This window comes from Vespa crabro, chromosome 3 (genome assembly GCF_910589235.1).
Source record: "Vespa crabro chromosome 3, iyVesCrab1.2, whole genome shotgun sequence".
NCBI classification, from domain to species: Eukaryota; Metazoa; Arthropoda; class Insecta; order Hymenoptera; family Vespidae; genus Vespa; species Vespa crabro.
This window is the reverse complement of record NC_060957.1, coordinates 1,517,580-1,534,855: the sequence shown is the minus strand read 5'-3', so window position 1 is coordinate 1,534,855 and position 17,276 is coordinate 1,517,580. Positions and strand designations below refer to the sequence as shown.

The 17,276-nt window shown below is 25.7% G+C and overlaps 3 protein-coding genes across 8 annotated transcripts in view; 1 reads left to right on the top strand and 2 right to left on the bottom strand.

Moving 5' to 3' along the window:
- The window catches only part of LOC124422477 (dynein axonemal heavy chain 1-like), a 40,632-nt gene extending 40,518 nt beyond the window's left edge, over positions 1–114 (bottom strand). Inside the window, exon 1 of the mRNA XM_046958949.1 lies at positions 92–114. Within this exon, the coding sequence (XP_046814905.1) occupies positions 92–114 (23 nt within the window). The remainder of the gene's footprint in view (positions 1–91) is intronic.
- Positions 115–4,811: 4,697 nt separating this feature from the next.
- LOC124422471 (glutathione synthetase-like) lies at positions 4,812–8,091 on the bottom strand. Its single transcript, XM_046958937.1, has 11 exons — positions 7,404–8,091; positions 7,154–7,337; positions 6,921–6,996; positions 6,681–6,814; positions 6,556–6,598; positions 6,379–6,452; positions 6,122–6,286; positions 5,869–6,022; positions 5,672–5,779; positions 5,268–5,542; positions 4,812–5,176 (listed from the first exon to the last, which is right to left on the bottom strand). Exons 1-11 carry the CDS (start codon positions 7,501–7,503, stop codon positions 5,050–5,052), a joined length of 1,440 nt encoding a protein of 479 aa, XP_046814893.1. The 5' UTR covers positions 7,504–8,091; the 3' UTR covers positions 4,812–5,049.
- A 914-nt stretch (positions 8,092–9,005) lies between these two features.
- Positions 9,006–17,177, top strand: LOC124422768 (far upstream element-binding protein 3). 6 transcript variants are annotated; one of them, XM_046959655.1, is made up of 14 exons: positions 9,006–9,307; positions 9,674–9,752; positions 9,906–10,112; positions 10,258–10,384; positions 11,500–11,754; positions 11,846–12,017; positions 12,154–12,360; positions 12,432–12,615; positions 12,705–12,862; positions 12,951–13,065; positions 13,127–13,288; positions 13,361–13,563; positions 13,701–13,987; positions 16,970–17,177. In XM_046959655.1, the coding sequence occupies exons 1-13, from the start codon at positions 9,224–9,226 to the stop codon at positions 13,962–13,964; spliced, it is 2,217 nt and encodes a 738-aa protein (XP_046815611.1). In that variant the 5' UTR covers positions 9,006–9,223; the 3' UTR covers positions 13,965–13,987; positions 16,970–17,177. The 6 variants fall into 6 exon arrangements, with proteins under 6 accessions (XP_046815611.1, XP_046815610.1, XP_046815609.1 ...); XM_046959654.1 differs by lacking the exon at positions 16,970–17,177 and adding an exon at positions 15,658–16,036; XM_046959653.1 differs by lacking the exon at positions 16,970–17,177 and adding an exon at positions 15,610–16,036.
- Positions 17,178–17,276: the final 99 nt, after the last annotated feature.

Genomic DNA, 17,276 nt, shown 5'->3' with positions numbered 1-17,276 from the left:
TATAATATTTTCAGATATTTAAGTAATAAATATTTGCAAATTAAACAATTAATCTACTGTTGATTCAAATAAAAATACTTTCTTAACTTACTCGATATATTTTTCAATATCCATTTCGAAAAATTCGAGATATTTATAATATTCTTTGGCATAAGCTTTTAAAGGTATGATTGCCTTTTCGTATATGTTCAATAAACGATTTCTAACGTCGCATATCCTTTCATCATATAAACCGACTGAACTAAGAAAAAGGTTCGTTGGAAATTTAAGGAAAGTAAGCAGAAATGGATGTACTTGTCTTATTTGATGGCACAGTGTCAACGAATGATCAAAAATAAATATAATAGATTCCTAAAATTGTAAAAAGTAAATAAATAAATGATAGAAAATTTTTAAACTTCAAAAATTAATATTTTATATATGATTACTTTGAAAGCTTCAAGCTTAGTAGAATAATATGCTCCTTCGTTATTCATCATAAGATTTACTTGAAAAATAGGAGGAACAGTACAACCATACTGGGTATTCACTAGATCATCTCCCCAAATAAAATCATCGTCAACATCGACTATACAAATTCCTGGACTTTCTAACATTTCGATGTACAAAGAAACAGAATTTTCTACAAGATTTCGCAAAGCATTCTGTAAAGAAAATAATATATATTTATTAATATTTAATTATTATTTATTTTATTAAATACAGACTTGCATATGGCAAACAATGAGATCCATAAGACGTTTCAATTTCATAACGTTATATATTTCAGCAGACTTTTGATCGAGATTAAACCATCCTTTTCCTACATCCCTCAAATATATTCTAACTGATTGCGTTATTTTTTCTAACCATGGTTCTTTTAGATATTTTATCGCCATTGTCGTAGTTTGATTTTGTTGGTTTTCGAATTCGATCAGTGACATTGATTTTCCATAATTCGATACAAATAAATTCATCCCTGATACGTAAGCACATTCGTAGACCACACAACGTACAACTTCATAAACTTCTGGCAATACGTATAATGTAAACCAATGAAAGTAATCTTTAATTTCCTAAAATTATTATATGAATTTTTCCAATTTTTCAAATTATATATGCGTATAATACATAATTCATTTCAGACATTTTTATACAGTAAAATTCTCTAGCAAAATAGATTATTTTAAATGTATTACGTTAAAATTGTTCATCCCCGTACAAATTTTTCCCGTTTGTGGTACCACAATTTCGTCCGTATAGAATTCTATTTGCAAAAATTTAAATATATTTGGAGAATACTTTATCACTTTTCTCCACATAAGATCGCACATAGTTCGACGATAATCACGATCTATTTCGTCCATTAGCTGAATAATTTATAAGTAACGACATAATATAATATAATATAATATAACAATAATTTTCCGCGAAAATGAAAAATTCGTATATACTTACAGCGATAATATTCTGAATTTTATAATGAACAAAATGTTGTCTCGTACAAAGCCGAATAATAGTTTCCTTTTCCTTTTTATTCAATGTCGGTATATCTTCTACTTCCATACAATCCAAATAAAAATTATATCTATAATAACGCAATATAAATAAAGTGAAGAAAGCTATGTAATTAATATTTAGTATAATTGAAACTGATTAATTATACTAAATACATAATTAAATAAGACAGTTAATTTAATATAGTTAATTTGAATATAGTTAATAAGTAAATTAACTATATTCAATTTATTGACCTAATATGCGTTTCGACTATTTGTCTTTCTTTCACTGCAGCTGCAACCCGTCTCGCAAAAATTTTAGGATCCTCGGCAATAAATCGGACATATATCCTAGGTAATAAAAAAGTTCTTTTATAACCGTCCAATGTGAAGACAGTCCACAATTTTTTGCTGCTATCATAATCAGTTACTGCAGAAAGATGCCATCCATATAAATTATTTAATTGTACATCGGACAAATAATTATTTCGTTCATTGGTTCCAACTTTTTCTACAAAAGACATAGCAGGTAACGGATGTCGAACGCCATCAATAAGACCCAAATTTATCCAATCTTTCGACGTTCTGTGATACGTACGAACATATAAACACATTAAATCGCTTTTGTCGCAAATTAAAATGATTTCTAATGAAATAAAAATTTATACGAGATATTTTTTACCGACAGTCAAATTCCTCGTCGTCAAATATCTCAAGAGGCAAGTAATTTATCTTGGAATATAACCCGTATTTTTCTTCCTCGGATGACAATGATAAAATTACTTTTGGGGGTAAAATATTACATGGTAAAACTCCCTCTTCCTTTAACGCCTCATCCAAATTTTGATTTCTATACAATCTACGTAGCCTTTCCATTTCAACATTTCGTGGCAATCGTTTGGATTCCACGTTATATTCCATTTGAACCTTCGGTGCGAATGTCTCAGCCGGAAATATCTTTATCGATAAGTATCATTATTCGGAATGTCATAATGTCAAGTTTTTATATTTTATAAAAAATTTTATAAAATATAAAATATATTATAAAATTATAATATATTAATTATTTTAAAATATTATATTAAATATATATAATATTTTATAAAACATTAACATAATCATTAACACAATCATTAAACGAAGATACACGTATTCAATTACGATCGATTTGTCTTCAGGAAATGTCATCCATCTTTCAGCCGCACCCAAAAAATATTTCGACTTAGTAGGTATAAGATTTTTTACAATAGCACCATGTTCCTCAGTAAATATTTGCCAAGTAAGTTTAGTTCTTCTTGGTACAGTAGGAAGAAGATGTAATGCCGGATTTAAAGGACATTCTAACGTACCTATAAATAATTTAAATCGTAATTAAAAAATTGATATAATTATTAATTAGTAATTGATATTATTAATTATTTATTGATATAATAATTAGATATTGATTATATCATAAATATCATTTACTGACCCGTAACAATTTCGGAATAATAACCTCTTTTAGATCGGATTTGATTATTTTTATAAATCGGATCCATTTTATCGAAACTGAAATGATTAACAATCGAAATATTTAATTTAATAATTTTTTCGTGAATCAAGATGACTATAAAATAAAGAAATTTTTCTCTTTTCTAACGTACCTATAATTATCGTTATATTACAGCATATAATATAAATTATCTCTCAAATACTTTTAGAAACATTTATATTCTCATAATAGTTATGACTTTTTCTAATATTTCATATTAAACAATATCCTATTTTATTAAGGGTAATCGTTTTAACTTTAAAAAAATCTGAATTGATCGAAGCGTCTCCTAGCGTCACTTTTAAGAAACTTGATTAATCAGTGACGTATCAAAAAAAGTTACGCCTCTGATCACTATGTTTAATATTTAATTAAATTTTAAATAAAACAGAATGGTACGTGCGTTTACTTTTCGTTTGATTAAATTTCCATTTTTATATATCTTACAATTAATCTTATTATATCTTGCAACAGAGAGGTGCAAAGTTGATTTTCCAAAACAAAAATTATTTCTTATTCTAATCTTTCTTTTTTTTTTTTCTTTGTAAATTTTTCTCTTCTATCATATCAATATTTTTTAACGCTTTCTTTTAATTATCACACAAATTCAATATTAAATCTTTTTTCACGCATGAAGAATTTGTTTATCTAAATTATTCATTTAAATTATAAATCATAAAAAACCGTTAAAAAAAATAAACCTAACTTGAGTGAGAATATCTCTGATAAAATAACTATTTTTTCCTTCGATGAAATATTTATACGTTTACAGTAAAAGATATCTATGTAAAAAAAAGTCATAACTCATACCATGTTTCATTTCTGTTATCTAAGAAATTACATAAGTGTCACCGATATAACAGATAAAATGTATTTAAAAAAATGCAATTGTACCGTCATTCTTATCTTGTAATTCCTTACCTGCCAAGAAAAATTTATTAAGAATTATTTTTAAAATGATTATCTATGAATGAAACAATATTTAAACATTACTAATATAAGTTGTCAAATGAAGAATCTGATTATAAAGTGTCTCTTTTTCTATCATATACAAAAAGTAACTTATTAAATTTTAAATAATATTCAATTAAATTAAATTATACATATATATATATATTTATTTATTTATATTATATATATATATAATAATGTTCATATTTTCATGATTCCTAATTTATTTATATATATACATATGGATTATTATATTTAATAATATATAGACATCTAAATATTTCGAAAATAACGCATTTTTGAAAAGAAAGTTTGAATCAAAAATTGTTTGGTTTAAGAAGGTAAACATAACAGTATTATTTATTTCTTATTCGATAAATGTCTTGAAGTCTCAAGATCAACTTTATTTTTTTTAATGAAAATCTAAAATCTTTGTAACATTTTTTTATTCAGCCTATACTTTCTACGATGTTTAATATTGTTTAAATAAAAAATTTAGGTCAAAAAAATACTTATTTTAATCAATTTTCAATAATGCTCCACATGGCATTCAATGTGTAAATATATAGATATAAAGTATACTTATTATTAAAGTCAAGAAATTTTCTTAAATCTGCTAACGTCTAACAGTAATTTTTACCAGAAAACGACAAATGTTAATATCGTGTCATTTCATATTAATTCAAATTAAATTTATTGATTATTATTACATAAAATATATATAAACTAATAAGATCAAAAATAAATAAAATCTAAATATATATATATATATATATATATATATATATATATATATATATATATATATATTTATATATATATATATATCTTTTTATCATTCTTCTTAACACCCAACACCTGCTTAAACAATATATTGTTTTATTTAATTTCATAGATTATAAACATATCTCTTTTATTTAATTTCATAAATTATTTACGTATATATATTATATGCATTTTCTTAAACAAATAGAAATATTTTGTATATGCATTTAAGCAAACATTTATGACTAAATCAATTTATAAAACTAAAAAATTCTTTTCTGTAACATTTATAACTCAATAATATCTATAATTATTGCTTTTATATTATGTTACTAAATAAGGACTATCTAAAACTCCAACACCTGCAATAATGCCTCCTTCATTTTCAGTTGACATCTTAGTTCTTAGAATATGACCAGCTTCTTCATTATATAATATATCTGTATGATTTCTAAAAATATATAAATAAAAAGTAATATTAATCAATGCATTACGTCAATAACAAAAAGAAAAACTAATAAGTAAATATGACATAAACTTACCCTATAATTACTCCATATATACCGAGCTCTGATATAACATCAGATAACTGATAGTTTATATCATTTGGACTGATAAGATAATTCTTTTGTGAAGGAGGATTAATACGGTCCATAAGAATCCATGCAGTGCGCTCCTTTGAATTTCTCATTTTTGTTAAATATGTTTTGACGTTTTCATTGTATAGATTGTTACCACCACCTTCACGTTGTGGCTTAAGAACATACTTTTCAGGTTCCTGTATAGCTTTTGTTATGATTTGCTCTGCTTCTACATTCTATTATGTTAACATATAATTTATATTTTTAAAAGTAAAAAAAGTTATGAGTATTATGCTATTATATATGATAATACAATTATTATTGTATATATATATAATATTATTATATATAATACACATACTTACAAAGTCCAATGAATATAAACCAGTGAATATTTCTTGAAGTTTTGCCACAGAAGAAGGTTCCTTTATAAACATGTTTAATACATTTGGTTCAACTAAAGCTTGTTGAATCTGTGAAAATTAAAAAAAAAATTTATCTTTAAATTCAATACTAAAAATATATAACCACTATAAAACTTTTAATTAAAAATTTAACACACTTTTTTAGTTCCTGCTAAATGATATTGTATTGATGGACATTTTATAGCTTTAGAGCGTTCTATAAGTAAACGTACAGCCCATTCCTTCTCAGTAGGATATGCCTGAAGTTCGTAACCAGATCTAAAGTATACTACAGCAACTACTAGATTATCTCTAAAAATATTTTTAAATATTAATTTGTACGAAATTGATATTTATCTTTAATATGTAAATTAAAATTGATTAAATAGTAAAATAAAAATATATACTCACACAATTAATTCTTTATTAGATCCTAATTGTGCATCAAGTACCAGAGTGTTTAAACTTCTTCTGATAACCTTAATAGCAGGATTTAACTTCCTTATTTCAAATTCATGAAATCTTTGATCACTTATATTATAGGTAATATCTTCAACAACAATCAATATCACAGCCCTGAAATTAATCGATAATATACATTTATTAATATTATTGTTTATATACAACAATTATAAATATCATATAAAAAAAAAAGGATATACACTTACCTATTGTCATTGTATAATGACCATGCTTGAGTTAATCCTTTACAAAGTCCAATAACAGGATTATTCAATGGTAGCTTTAAACCAATACAAAATAATTAAATTAATAATACATAATTAACCATAATATGATCTATGATATAATTATTATTATAATCTTCTTTTAAAGAAGAAACTTACAAATTCTAATTTATCTGCATGTCCTAATTCCATTAAAATATATCTAAAAAAAAATAAATAAAACAAATTATGTAAATATCTATTTTTTATAAAATATAAAAACATTATATAATGACATAAAATACCTATGATATTCCGTAATAATCGTAGACAGACCAGCAAAGCTAGACGCAATTGTATTTAATTCCACTTGTTTAATCTCTTTATCAATACCATTATGTAATAAATAATCAGATCTAAGCAATCCAAGACTAATATCCTGTAAAAAAAAATCATTAACAATTGTTAATAAAATACAAGAAAAACATTTTATATTTGAAAAATCGTTATACTATTTAATAAACACTATGTATAATTTTTTTTACTTGTGCAAATCCTTCCTTATAAACTGTTTCATATATATTGAATAACCTTGCAGTAAAATCATCAACCTCAATTGTTCTGAAACATATATATGTATGTATATATATATATATAATATAAATGTACATATATATATATATATATACCACATACATACACACACACATGTATTTTTAGTAAATAATGAATTGGAAAATATAAACTCAAAGCTTTATACGATTATAATATCACTTACCCTTTTAAAGTATGTCTAATAAAATTATCATCATGTGCTACTTTATGCATAATTTCATTTAATAATACTTGTATATTTTTTGCTCTTTCAAAACACTTCTTTGGAAAGCTTGAAGGTAATAAAGCAAAAGGTGCAATTTGTACTTGACTTTTATTAAAATTTTGCTTTGATCTCATGTTAATACCTGAAATATTCCAAAATCTTGTAATAATAAGTATTGTAATTATTTTTTTTTTCTGAGAATACATACCGTGCATTATTGCCCAATCTTTGGCTTTATCTATAAGATCTTGCAACTCTTTCTTTGAAAGATCAAGATCTACACAAGGTTGTAACTGGAATGTACTCATTATAGTTTGATAAAATCACAACAAAAATTATAAAATATATATAAAAATCAATATTCAACACATTATTTAAAAATGCATGAATCACAATTACTGTGATTTTAAGTAATAACTATCAATAAATTCAAAATCAATAATAACTTTAAAGAACTATTCTGTGATATGGCAATATTGCGCAACATTCCACGAGATAAAAATTATACAAATAAAGATCAATTCAACCAATTACAAATAGTAACAGAGCACAGCATCACATGATAATATACAAATTCTAACCTAATCAAAATTAACCATTTATTTTATAGATATGATCGCAGAAATATTTTATGCGATCATCATAACGAAAAACACTGCATCGTTATACATTTTGATAGAAATATAATTCTTCAAGTTTATTTGAAGTTCTACACGAATCATAACGTTTTCTAATGTATATGTATATAACCGTATATATGTTTACAAAATGTTACGTCTATAGATGGTATACCATTACGCAAAGTGCTGTTTAAAATTTCAAATTGATTGTTTACAAATCTTGAATATGGCGCCTATTTGACAATAAACACTTTTATGTAAAAATTTTAATGTAATAGCCGAATTAATACTGTCCAAATTGTACAGTATACTTTTGTAAAATATTTTATTTATAATTTTAAGCAAATTGATATTATTTTTAAAATATAATTTTTTTATTCTATGATTTAATACATAATTTTCATTAAAAGCTAAAATTAATATAAAAATATCTAAACTGATACTATTGAAATTTTATAAAACATTTTCGCGAAATGTAAAAATGTTTGTTTTTCCAAATTTCAATCAATTGATCAAATACTATTACTAAGATGTTGTTCAAAGTGACATGTATACTTGAAACATCTTAACGTTAAACATGATGTAAAATAAATAAAATAAGTGTAGTTATTAAACTAAGTTCATAAAATGAATAATGATATGATGTTCAAATTATAATGGCGAATAAAAAGTTTAAGGGATTAACATTAGAGGGACAAAATTCTTTAATTTAAAAATGGGTTGTAGTAAGCCAATCACCTTGGACATCAATATTACGAAAAAGAGAAAACTTTTTTCTAAGATTTAGAAAGTACATATAGTTGTGCACAGTCCTAAAGTTAATTTCGAAAATATGAAATTAATCCATTTTAATAATTTATTTAAAATAAATATATAATATGTACATGTAAATACAATTAAAAAATTTAAGAAATTCAAAGTGAGATAAAAATGCATCTTTGTAAATTCAATAGATCAGCAATAATTTAATTTAAATATCAGAAGAATATTATCGAGTGTACGTTTAGAAAAGAAAGGGATTAAATTTTACGAATAATGACAAAATTAAATAATTTCAAATAATTTGAAAAATATTAATTTTTCATTCGTACATATGTATAATGACTCGTTTTCATAATAATTTTCTCTCACAATTTACAAAAGCGTATTACCATCTATATATTTTTATCTGTTTAATGACTGACGCTTGCGCTCTGTCGTTTCCCGAAAAAGTACAGTTCTTTCACCCTTAAACCTTCGTTTTGTAGCATTGTATACCGTGAAAAGAATTTTAATCAAATATTTGTAATAGTTCAATTTATATATAAAACTAAATGTTAAGGGAGTGAATTGCTCAATTTTGTTAGAGACAATTCACTCGTAGAAATTATTTATTTTAGTATAACGTTCGACAACTTCATGTTTCACAATGAGTGATTATTCAGCGGTCGCTCCGCCTCAAAATTTCAGCCAAAGCTCCGCATTTGCGGCAGCTTTGCAACGAGCAAAGCAGGTAAATATTAATTTTAATATTATTTTAATCTATCATATATATATAATTAATTTTATTGAATTTGGAAAATGTAATATTTCACTAAACATTCCAACGTTACATCTATGTATGTTTATTATATTAAAAAAGTTCTATTATATTCTCGTAAATGTTATATTAATTACTTTGATCATTACTAATGTAAGTATATCAATATTATTACAAATATCGTTATATATATTCTTCTTCCATGTTGAAACGTATATAATTGATACTACCTGCTTTATCCTAAAGTTCATTTGTATTGAGTCGTACATTTTGTTTTTAAATAAGAGAAAAATAAAAATGAATTTTTAAAAGTTATTTTTTTATAATTTTTCTTTATAGATAGCAGCAAAAATTAATCCTGTTAGTCTGCAAAATATTCAAGATTCTAAGTTAAAACGTCCTCTTGAAGATAGTACAGGTAATGTCCAATTTTGGTATTTTCTAACAACATTTTTAAACAATTGAAAATTAATATTATTATTATTGAAAAATCATACAATGATTATAGGACATATGATTAATTTTTTGTTTTAATATATATACATTTGTTATAATAAAATATATAAAACAGAACCTGAAGCAAAGAAAATGGCAGCATTAGTAGCAGATCCATTAATAGGACTTCGTGGTGGACCTACAAGTAATAGTTCTATTGGGGAAGGATCTAATCAAGCAACAACTAAAGTAGGATCACAAACATCTTCATCTACTCCAATAGGTGGTATGGGAGGTATTTGCAATGAAGATATCAGAGTTCCAGATAAAATGGTTGGTTTAAGTAAGTAACATATCAATATGATAATTATTTGAAGGAGATCACTATTTTTTATAGAAATGAATGTATTTGTAACATGTTTAATCACTTTGCTTTTTCATATATTACCCTTAAGTTAAATCCATAATTCATAGTACTATTTTTACAGTAATTGGCAGAGGTGGAGAGCAAATAACCAGATTACAAAGTGAGACAGGATGTAAAATACAAATGGCTCCAGAAGGTGGACTACCTGAACGAGTTTGCACACTAACTGGTTCACGAGAAGCTGTCAAGTAACTTGTTTTTCCCTTCTTATTTCATTATTTTCATCTATTTTGTATGCAATGCAATCCCATTTTGTTATTATATCTTGACACAACGGAAAAGGGTCTATCACCATTAATCATATTGAGTTACATTTACAAACCTTTAGTGTAGTTAAATGCTATATATTGCACATATAACACATTTAAAAAAAAAAAAAGAAAAAAGGAAAAGAAAAGAAAATGCTCTTGCAGCATAATTACAGCTGGTGAAAGAAATTTTAAGATATTTATAATGAAGCCAAGCAAATCTGCTATCCTCCTGAATTTTTATATTCAAGTTGAAATCATATAATTCTATGATTAAACTAGGAATGTTTCACCTATTCCCCTTTTTATGCAACTTCCTAAATATACCTGAAACTATCACCTATTTTTATAAAATATTTATGGAAAACAAATTCTTAATATAACCATAATATTAGAAAATTTCAAGGTTTTGTACTGATTGTACTAGAACATGTGCTCTAAGCATAATTTAATCTGATGATATATAGTTTGTATGTATTTATTTTACTATGGTATGCTATCACTTCATGCTGACATGCATTTTATAATTGTACAACTTACGCTTTTGCATATTAAAGTTACCAAGTGTTTTACAGAACCATTATATAGCTCCAGGATGTGAATAATGGGCACAGATTCGACTTTGCACATGCATCAGAATTTCAGTCATAGAAAGTGATCCATGAGTTGTGGATTTTGGTTTAATGCTTTTGTATTTACTAATAGTTTTTTGCTTTCAATAGGGTATGGAGAGAAGGAAGGAAGGAGGATAGGATATGCATGGGGACGTGTTGTTCGCAACTGGAAGAAAATTGAATTTTTATTTATTTAAAAAACTGCTTATATCTGTGGTTATAATATTTATATCTGAAGTTTGATTTTATTGTACATTTCTATGAAAAGTTTAAACATAAACCTGAAAATGAAAGTAAAACCAATTATGGTTTATCATATTTCATCACATAGTAGACATTTTATGTGTTGCAAACAAATTATATTGCTGTATAGTATTAGAGAATTTCGATATAAAAAAGAATCCGCGATTGTATTGCACTTTTAACTTACATTTGTTTCAGCCGAGCGAAAGAATTGGTGCTTTCAATTGTGAACCAAAGAAGTAGAACAGAAGGAATTGGAGATATAAATATGAGTGGGAGTAGTGGAGGAATGATAGGACATCCCGGTTTTGTAGAAATTATGATTCCGGGTCCAAAAGTTGGATTGATAATTGGAAAAGGAGGAGAAACAATAAAACAACTGCAAGAAAAATCAGGAGCAAAAATGGTTGTTATTCAAGAAGGGCCTTCACAAGAACAAGAAAAACCTCTAAGGTAATGCTAATATTAAAATCAGTTTCACATTGATGCATTATCATTATTTCTATAAGAAGGATTGAATATAGTATGTTATTAATTCTAACAGAATAACTGGGGATCCCCAGAAAGTAGAATATGCCAAGCAATTAGTCTATGAGCTTATAGCCGAAAAGGAAATGCAAATGTTTCACAGAGGTGCAAGAGGTGGCGACAGGGGAGGAAATTATACTAGTGATAGTAATTTTAGTCATGCCTCTACTAGTAATGATGGAGTTGAGGTATAATAATCCTTTCTATATAGAAATTAAATAATTTATGAATTTATTTATTGGTTATTTTTCTTATTTGATTAAAAAACGGAAGTATCATTAATTAATAAAATATAAATTTCTTTACAATTATTTACTGATTTAGGTATTAGTTCCGAGAGCTGCGGTAGGCGTCGTTATTGGCAAAGGAGGCGATATGATAAAAAAGATTCAAGCAGAAACAGGAGCACGAGTTCAATTTCAACAAGGTAGAGAGGATGGCCCAGGAGATAGAAAATGTCTCTTATCTGGGAAACATCAAGCTGTAGAACAAGCGCGTCAGCGTATCCAAGAACTTATAGATAGTGTAATGGTAAATTTCATATAATTTGTATATATTATACTTTTATTTATAATGTTTATATTTAACTTACATTACTGCAGAGAAGAGATGATGGGAGAAGTAATATGGGTACCAGAAGTGGTCCAAGGGGAAATGGATTTGGAACCGGTAGAAATCCAACTGAATATGGTACTTGGGACAGACGTCAAGGTGGTCCTATGCAGGATAAAATAGAAACTACGTTTACTGTACCTTCTTCAAAATGTGGCATTATAATTGGAAAAGGTAAATTAAATACAGTCATAATAAATTCTATTTAAATTGATCATTTAAATGATATTCTATTTAAATTGATTTTAAATAACTTTTATTAGGTGGTGAAACCATTAAGCAGATAAATCAACAGACAGGGGCTCATTGTGAATTAGATAGGCGGAATCAAAGTAATGAAAGTGAAAAAATTTTTATAATTCGTGGCAATCCTGAACAAGTGGAGCATGCTAAAAGGATATTTAGTGAAAAATTAGGAATGGTATGAATAATATTTTTTATACTCTTTCAAATGAAAATAAAAAATATTTTGGAAATAAAGAAGTTGAATATTTTTCTTTTGATTATAGGGACCAACTGGTACTTCTTTCACAGGTGCACAAGGAGCAATTGGTTATAATCCCAGTTGGAATGCTGGAACAGGATATCAAGCATGGCCCAGTCAACCTCAATCTAGTGATGCAGGTAAGATATCAATGAAACAGGAAAGAATATTTTGTAATCTACCAAATCATTATTTTAATAGGTAATGCTAGTCAAGCACCTGTTCAAGTTAATCCACAAACAGGTCAGCCCGATTATAGCGCACAATGGGCAGAATATTATCGGTCTCTTGGTATGCATAGAGAAGCAGATATGATAGAACAACAAGCAAAGCAAGGAAAACAAGATCATAATCAACAAGCAGGTAAATTTTTTTATTAAATTTACAAAGTCATCGTTAATGACAAAAGAAATTTAATAATATTTTGTATTTTAGGAAGTGCACAAAATCAATCGAATCCTGCAACGGCAACAGCTTCTACGCCTGGTCAACAACAACAACAAACACAACAGCAGCAAACGGGTGCTTCTCAAAATGGAGGTCAAGCTGATTATAGTGCTCAATGGGCTGAATATTATAGAAGTATCGGTAAAATAAAAGAAGCTGAAGCAATAGAAGCACAAATGAAAGCAGGCAAGGTATGTAATACTCGAAAATATTCGTATATGTCTATCTATAATTTGAACTTTCTATATCTTATGTGCTTATTATTGAATATATTAGATACTGAGCATAGAAATGTTATTTACATATAAATTCATTTTTATTATTATAGTTGGGAATACAAGGGAATCAAATGACACAACCTCAAATGCAACCAGCTATGCAGAATCAATCGGCTGGACCACCTGGTAGTACACCAAACACATTTCCACAAGCTTATGGTAGTTATCCAGGAATGAATGCAGGCTCAGCTCCGACTGGTTATTATGCAGCAGGTGCAGGGTCTACAAGTCAACCACAATCGGGGCAACAAAATCCAACTTTTCCTACTAATTATCAAAACTATCCTTACTCGCAGTCCAGTTCTGATAATTAAACTTCCAGAGGAAAATATAAGCTGTAAGTAAATATTTTTTATTTTTACAAACATTTTCAAAATGGAAAGTTGTAAGATCTTCTCGTGCGTATAAAATATATCAATTATATAAGAAGTGGTTTATAAATATTCAATTATTATATTTTACATTTCATAGCAATAATAATAATAATAACATTGTTATACTATGTTTACAATAACAATAACATTGTTATTGTAAATTATAGTATTAGTGCTTTATAAAAAATAATAACTGGCAATTTTTTGAAAGTATTTTAATTTTAATTAAAATATCATACAACTTTCCTTGGATATAGTTTTAATTGTTACGTTTTTAAGTCATTGTGTAATAAAGTGCTGTAAAAAAATGTAATTGTATTTTAAAATATAAAATATTTAATATTGGAATATATAAAATAAATACAGTTTATAAATATGGTTTAAAAAATTGTAGTTATTGTATATTTTTTATATAAAAAGAAAAAAAAATCTAAATTTTCAAGTTATTATAAATGTTTATTTTATTCTATAAATAAATCAAAATTATATTTATAGCACTACTTCTAATCACTTTGACTTATATTGATTTAATATTTATTGATGTATTATTTAAAATGAATTAAAATCAATGGTGTAAGAAAAAAAGGAAGATACGTTATATACACAATCAATGTTATTGATACTTTCAGGGGCATATATATACATATATATATATATACACACGTACGTCTATACAAAATATACTATAGTATCTTAACTCCATACAATGTGTGCTCAATAATATTGACAACTAAATATTTTACACCTTTGAATTTCTATTTCCCTTTATAATAGGGTCATCTCTTTTATTATAATTATTTGTTTATTTCAGATAGTTTTCAAATAGCTTTCCATCGGGATGTGGTTAATGCCTGCTGTACCTTCATATGTTTATAAAAAAATTACTGCAATTGCTCGCTTTATAAAATCATTATTATCTAAAAGCACCGTTAGAAACAATTATATTCTATTAATACTATATTACAATTTATGGTTTTTTTATATACATACATAAACACATGTATACATATATATATATATATATTGTAGGATATGCATCATTTTAGATGTAAGATATAAGAAACATTAGTTATTGAATATTGAAGTTAATAGTATAATGTAATATCAATATGATGTCCACATCTGTGTTTTAATTACGCTACTGTATGTACACTTACTTCATAACATATAACTGTAATATAAGTTAAAACTAGCAGGTGCAGCAGCAGGTCTGAAAGAGGAACGGGGGATCGCCAACATTAACCATATTACTGCACCCATGTTTCATTAAAATTGTTGAAAATTATACTTTCGAATGCGTTACTACAAAATATTTAAGTATCTACCACAATAGATCATTATTTATGTCTCGCAGATTCATTCATAGAATATTTCTTTCATCAAATTTACAAACCTCTATACAATAACAAGGTTGTAAAGAGACAGCTAAACTTTATTTTTATTACTCATCATTTATTGATAATATGTATTCAAAGAACTATGATATATATGATGCTCTATATACATATGCTATTATAACAATGCTAAATACAACATTACCTTTATTTCTCTGCTCTTTCTCGTCAAACACCACAACTATTTTTAGATTTTTTGGAGCTGAACAGGCAATTAGAGAGATGCTTGCTCATTGCAGGGTAAACAACAACATTGGGATCCATGACATAAAATCTCTTACCAGCATAATCTTATATGTTGAACTTTAATGAAAACAGGACCTGCAAAACAATTGGAGATTAGTGGATGATATATACAAAATAGATGATAAACCAATATTTTCAAATGTGTAGTGTTTAAAATATTCTGAAAGATTCTTGTTTTTTATTATGTTACTTTATAATTGATTATGAATCGCCTAGCAATAAGATTTAATTTCCATTAGGTATTTGCAATTTTATATATCTAAAATATTTGTCAATGCAAATTTTATTATTTTTAAATTTATAATTCACTTATTGGTAAGCTTAGTATCAAGTTTTAAATTCATTTATCATTTCTTGTGAGGAATGCATTTTGATATCATGCAATATTTAATTATATAATTATTATCAATAATTGATTTATTATATGTTATAATAATGGTTTGAATATGTAATTTGTATGTTTATTTTTTTTTTTTTATACTGAAATTATTGAAATTTACCATCAATTACAGAATTATCTTATATTAGTTTGCAATTAATTTAAAATATTGTAAGTTATATAAATAAAATTTATATGACTTGCACAAATAATTCTTAATCATTATCATAAAGAAAATGAAAAATCAAACTCTAATATTTTATTTAGAGTAATCTATATTTCCTTTTACCAAGATTTCTCTACTTGAAAAATTTAATGTAACAGAATAATTAAAATTGCAATATAACTCTTTTAATATGTTTGTAAATCAGTAAACTTGAAAATTAAAATGAATTACATGAATGTAAGCTGTATTTTATATGTAATATCTATTTAAATTAATAATATTTCACTTATATTTTTAATTTTTAAGTAGTTCCATTTATTACCATGAAATTGTTATTCTCCTTATAATATATACTGCATGTTATTTTTCATTTTACATGTTGTTGATTTATAATATTAATAATATTTATATCGATTACTTTTGTACTTTTAAAAAACATAAAGGTATATTTTAGATATGTTTTGCTCAAACCATAATAAAATATATTATTGTAAAACTCATTACACAAAAGCTCTAATTTAATTGCAATTTGTAAAAAAGTTATAACTTTAAACTTAATTGAAAATTATCTATTTCTTTTACAATTGACATCTTTATTATGATACCAATTTATATAAATTCCCAATTTTTGCAATTGTATGTTGCATTTCACTAAGCATATATTATATTATCATCTGATGCTTCTATTTATAGATCATGCTAATTACTATTTCTTGTGTAATTATTTTATAGTGTATTACTCAATTCAAATTAATGAAAGTGTTTCAGGGACAAGGTCTCTACAAATTTATCCAGTATCCCTGATAAGAAGCAACACGTAGTAGATGTGCATGTATTAATTACTTTGTAAATATATATTGTCTCCAATATCGAAGCAGCTATTAAAATGAAGGTTTGTATATTTATACAGCAGTAGATTTTTTAATGGCTTATGATTATTTCTCTTTATATGTAGATATATAAATGTTTAATAAAGATATTTATGTTTAACAAAATACTTTAGTATACAATTCCCATACTTGATGTATCAATACCCATGTAAAATAGATATGTATTGTAAGATATTT

Bases quoted from the DNA above. Each gene is read 5' to 3' on its own strand.
- LOC124422471 (XM_046958937.1), bottom strand. From the start codon at position 7,503: ATGAGTACATTCCAGTTACAACCTTGTGTAGATCTTGATCTTTCAAAG. The intron at 6,287-6,378 runs GTAAGTGTATAT...GATTAATTTCAG, and splicing joins TCATTATACAATGACAATAG to GGCTGTGATATTGATTGTTG. The intron at 6,023-6,121 runs GTGAGTATATAT...AAATATTTTTAG, and splicing joins TCTAATAAAGAATTAATTGT to AGATAATCTAGTAGTTGCTG.
- LOC124422768 (XM_046959655.1), top strand. From the start codon at position 9,224: ATGAGTGATTATTCAGCGGTCGCTCCGCCTCAAAATTTCAGCCAAAGC. The intron at 11,755-11,845 runs GTAATGCTAATA...TAATTCTAACAG, and splicing joins GAACAAGAAAAACCTCTAAG to AATAACTGGGGATCCCCAGA. The intron at 13,289-13,360 runs GTAAATTTTTTT...TTTGTATTTTAG, and splicing joins AGATCATAATCAACAAGCAG to GAAGTGCACAAAATCAATCG.